This window comes from Toxorhynchites rutilus, chromosome 3, assembly GCF_029784135.1.
Source record: "Toxorhynchites rutilus septentrionalis strain SRP chromosome 3, ASM2978413v1, whole genome shotgun sequence".
NCBI lineage: Eukaryota > Metazoa > Arthropoda > Insecta > Diptera > Culicidae > Toxorhynchites > Toxorhynchites rutilus.
The window spans coordinates 275549653-275554957 of NC_073746.1; the positions used below are offsets into that span (position 1 = coordinate 275549653).

Consider the following 5305-nt stretch of genomic DNA (forward strand, 5'->3'; position numbering starts at 1 on the left):
TTCATTTAATTTCAGAAACAGATTCAGCATGCAGACAAACTCGCCGCCGCTGGGACCCCTGGTATTCCTAATACTCGTTGAAATCGCGTCAAAAGTAGCAAAGCATGATATCAACAGCATAAATGTTCCAATTATGTGAAAAATGCGACAAACGCCGAACACCTAGAGGACATATTCAAGCGGAAACATCTGTGATTGCAAAAATATGGTGGTGGCAGGAAAACCATTTCGAAAGAGTGTCGAGTTTTCGTAGGCCGATGATGTATTGAATGAATGACACCATCGGTGGAGACGATGGATGACCCGGCATATCAGTGATGTGCAATCGACAGCTGTATGGCACCCGCCATGTTTTTAGTGCCAACATCTCCAACGTCAAAAGTATTTGTTTTCTCCAAAACAGCGATCCGCGTTGACGGCATTGAGCTTCGTTTACTAGTTTAGGGGAGCGTCAAAGAATAGCTGATTTTTAGTTGGAATGAACGTTTTCAAAATATAAAACTATGAATAAAAATTAGCTTTTCTATATCAAATTAGTATTCTATTTATTTATTTTCAAGTAAATAATTAACATGATGTGAAAATTTTCATTCAAATTTTAAAATTTAAAAACCGGCTTCGTGTCTTCTAATCTGATAGAGATTACACCAACGAGTTTAGGACCCAAATTATGGCCCTAATTTGAAGTCGCCACCAGACGTCGACACCTTGCCACTGTCATCGCGAATTACCAATTTACCACCATCTGACATATCGTGATGTCGATGATGAACTTTTTCAGCAGAGAGATAGGCTGATGTCACATTCGCCGCCGCGGATTCCGCGAGTAAAACCGCAGCGGAGGATCTACAGTGTATTGTGAATGAACCATGTCACACAGAGCGGGGCGGTTTTGGAAGCGAACTCATATCGAGAAAAAACCGTCGCGATATCCGCGGCGGCGAATCCGCCTAATGTGACATCAGCCATAGTGAGATGGGCGGTGACGGTAGATAGAGAGAGATAACGATATTCGTGCCATACGGCTGGCAATCGAACGTCGTGATTATAAACATGAACTGACTGGTGGAATCATTAAACTGTAGCGCACCCGATAACCCAACAATAACTTCATCAAGAACATTGAAGCTCAATACTCGTAAGAACGGATGGGAATAATTTATTTTCATGTTATTAATTTTGTGAAATTATTTCAGAAACAAACTCTACCGTCTCAACTATTAATGTTGTCGAGGCCAAGTATTGCAGAATGCGATAACGATAGTTGAGCTGATTGCAACCAAATATCCGATGATTTAAAATAATATAACTGTATTAATGTATGGAAATAATAAAGATCAGTAAACAACATAAATTTTATTTTTTGTTTCATTTTTCTCAAATGAAAATAGAGCCATAATAAGGGTGGGTTTAGACTAGTGATATATTCATGTGAACAAATATGATGAGATTTATAGAAATCGCATCAACCGTTTACACTAGCGTGAACTTCTATAATGAATATATTCATATTTTCGGTGAATTTATTCACCTGAAGAAGAACTGCATCCAACTTTAGTGATTTCTCAGCAGTGAGAAATTCGCAAGCGTTTACATATGCTGAATTTATTCAAGTTATATATACCTCGAATAAGTGTATCATATTTGTTCTCACCCGTTTACACCTATTTTCACGTGAGTAAATCCATCTATAGCTATAGATCTCCCTAATGTAAACCCGCCATAAGGGTCGATCAGTTTTCCAATCGGTCGACGCGGTGACAGATTGGCACAGGCTTGGCTCGTAATTGGTTGGCAACTCGATCGACAAAATCATTGCAAAATGGCACGATATCGGTACCGTTGTCGACACCATTTGCTGGGACCGATTTGGTACAACAATGTAGAATGGGCATGGAACGAGTCTTTTATTTCTGTTTCTCAGAATTACAAAACGTCTGTGAAAATGTGTAATTGCAAAAAGTCTGTAACAAAAATAAAACGTCGGTAAGTTTACAAACATATCCGTAAAATCTGGCACCCCTGCTAAAACCCAACCGATTCGAATCCGGCTTGTTTGACATTGAATTTTTCATGATCAATCTTTGACGTTTTGTTAAAATATTTCGTAGCATGTGAAAAGGCGACGTCGAAGACTGAACTTGGTAGGATAGCAATTAAAAAACAAGGATAAACCTTTCGCCGATACCTGGTGCCATCCAGAGACTCAAAGAATATCGGTCTCCCTTTTTGAAAAGAGATGGTATTCTATTTCACCAGCAATGTTGTTCAACCGCCGGTGACCCTCTTCATGGGTCTCGATAAGTATGAAAGTAAGTTTTTCGGTTGCCATGAATCACAAAAGAAATGGTAAAGATTTATGTACGATTTGTGTTTCCTTCTTTCCAGATGAGGATCTCATTAAATGGGGATGGCCAGAAGATGTTTGGTTCCATGTAGACAAAGTGTCGTCGGCCCACGTTTATTTGCGATTAGCACCGGTAAGTGATGATTTTTATTTCACAGCGCTATACAACGGTTTTTGTTAAATTTATATACCGCAGGGACAAACATTGGACGACATTCCTACGGCAGTTTTGGAAGATGCCTGCCAACTGGTCAAGGCCAACAGTATTACCGGAAACAAAATGAACAACATTGACATCGTGTACACTATGTGGGAGAATCTCAAGAAAACACCTGCCATGGAAGTTGGCCAGGTATCCTTCTTCAAGGATAAGGAGGTGCGAAAGATGCGCATCGAGAAGCGTAGTAACGACATAGTGAACCGGCTGAATAAAACAAAACGCGAGGAACATCCGGACTTCCGCGCGGAACGAGAAAAACGAGACGCCGCCGAGCGAGCGGACAAGAAACGATTGGATCGATCGGTTCGCGAGAAGGAAAAGGAAGAGGAAAAGCGGCGCAGAGAGGAAGCCGAATTGAGAAGCTACAACTCACTGATGAAAACAGAAAACATGACTACCAACTATGATGCAGGAAATGATTCGGATGAATTTATGTAAATTTATGACCATAATGATACCGTTATGTGGTAAGAAATAAACTATTTCAGCTAGCCCTCCTAAGGAGGCTAGTATCGTTAACAATCCTTGTTTGCTTTAAACTTGCACGTTTACCGCGGCAAGAGCGTCCTTTATCCACTGGGGTACATTGTCATCTGGGAAGCGTTCTTTCATGTACGTTTGGATGAATTCTGGGTAGGTGTCCGATTTAATACTTTCCCTAATATCGTTCATAAGCTTGAGCTGCAATTCAAAGCAAATTTACTCAGCGCTTTCGAGCTATGTAATGTTTTGATACCTACCTGAAACGCAACATTGTGAATGCTAAGGATACTGCACGCCACCGGTTCTACCGTTACAATATGATGCAAGTACGACCTGGTATACGTCTTGCATGTTGAGCAGTCACAATTTTGGTCTATTGGCCTCATATCCATTTTGAAGCAATGTTGCTTCAGGTTGAGCTGACCCTGGCGAGTGAGTGCACAGCCAAAACGAGCCGTTCGCGTAGGGAACACACAATCGAACATATCGATTCCCAGAGCCACGCAAACCACCAAATCAGCAGCAAATCCAACGCCCATAAGATACCGTGGTTTATCCTCTGGCAAAAGGTCCGTACAAAGATGCACAGTTTGCCAGAATTCGTCCTTGCTCTCTCCACCACTGAGTCCTCCCACGGCGAATCCTCGGGTGCACCGTTTGGTAAGTTCCGCAGCGCAAACCTTTCGCAGCTCGGGCTGTAAGCCACCTTGCACAATTGGAAAAATGCTTTGCTCATCATCCCGCCCATGAGCCGCTATACTCCGATCGAGCCACCGGATCGTCCGATGCATCGCCTCTTCCACTCTCGGACCAGTGGTAGTTGTTTTGACCACATCATCTAGTTGCATCATTATATCGGCACCGATCGCATTCTGAATCTGCATCGACCGCTCCGGCGTCAACATACATTCGCTTTTGTCATAAGGTGACTGAAATTTAACACCTTCTTCCGTTATTTCTGCCAGCTCGAGCAACGACACCATCTGGAAGCCACCGGAATCCGTCAGAAGTGCCCGCGGCCAGCCCATGAATTTATGCAATCCACCGGCCTTCTCGAGTATGTCCGTCCCTGGCCGCATTCCCAAATGATACGTGTTTCCCAGCATGATCTGACACCCAAGTGAGAGTATCTGGTCCGGAAGCAATCCTTTCAGTGTACCCTATAATCAACACACAAACACACTGATTATTATTCAGTTTCTACTTCCATCTAAACAAAACACAAAGAGTTTACCTGTGTTCCAACCGGCATAAATACCGGAGTGTCAACGTTGCTATGTCTCAATGACATCACACCGACGCGGGCTTTGGTTTGAGAGCATTTTGCCACCAACCGATACTGGAGGGGTGGGCCGCGTTCTTCCGCTGAACTTGTGCCGTCACTCATCGTGGGTTCCGTATACACGAAGTTTGGTTTGTTGGATTGAAATCGAGTAGTTGGGCAGCAAATTGTTCTATGCCGGAAGAGAGTAACATATCCTATAGCTGAGGCAGTCTGTCGAAAGAGTTGTGAATGTGCCATGCAATAGCACCGGATTCAACATCAATGCGTGTTCGCGTGAACCATATGTTGTATGGAGGATTAGAACAGAATTGTAGGTAAATAAAACAGAGACGAATGATACTCGAAAAATTCATTACATTTTTGACGTTTCATGAGTATTTCACGAACCAACTGTAAAGGATACGGCTCACATAAGACGAGGGATGCATACATTAAAACAGCGAATACAAATAATTTCTAGATCAACATGTCAAAATGGTCTATCTTCTTTGATCGATTCTCTTCACCGTCTTTCTCTTTCGATAACCACGGCCTTTCAGACAGATTTTGCTCCAGTTTTGCCATGTAGTTTGATAAACGAGGTCCCCTTTCACACTTCTTGTCGTCGAACACATCAGGAAATCCTGTTACTGCTGAGTTATTAATTAAAGAGAATGTAGATGAAGAGAATCGATCAAAGAAGATAGACCCTTTTGACATGTTGATCCAGATTTCTAGATCAACATGTCGAAAGGGCTTAACTCGAAAATGTGAACAAACTTTTTATTGCATTTTTTATTCGAGAGCTCAACCATCTATCCATACAATTAAAAAAAAAACTACTAAGAATGAATAAAAAAATACCGGAAAATCATTTTGAAAAAAAACGACCTAACTGATAATGCTTAACTTTTCAGCTAGACCCTTTTGATGCATTTAGATCTAATGAAAAGTTAGTCTCTTTTATTGAATGCATCTGTGTTATTTTTTT

The 5305-nt window shown here is 41.7% G+C and overlaps 2 protein-coding genes across 2 annotated transcripts; one reads left to right on the top strand and one right to left on the bottom strand.

The window, feature by feature from the left end:
• The first annotated feature begins 2079 nt into the window (after positions 1-2079).
• Positions 2080-3089, top strand: LOC129779386 (coiled-coil domain-containing protein 25). The gene is made up of 3 exons (XM_055786825.1): positions 2080-2312; positions 2389-2480; positions 2544-3089. The coding sequence occupies exons 1-3, from the start codon at positions 2240-2242 to the stop codon at positions 3003-3005; spliced, it is 627 nt and encodes a 208-aa protein (XP_055642800.1). The 5' UTR covers positions 2080-2239; the 3' UTR covers positions 3006-3089.
• LOC129775697 (queuine tRNA-ribosyltransferase catalytic subunit) lies at positions 2084-4679 on the bottom strand. The gene is made up of 3 exons (XM_055780721.1): positions 4285-4679; positions 3308-4210; positions 2084-3248 (listed from the first exon to the last, which is right to left on the bottom strand). Exons 1-3 carry the CDS (start codon positions 4570-4572, stop codon positions 3102-3104), a joined length of 1338 nt encoding a protein of 445 aa, XP_055636696.1. The 5' UTR covers positions 4573-4679; the 3' UTR covers positions 2084-3101.
• Positions 4680-5305: the final 626 nt, after the last annotated feature.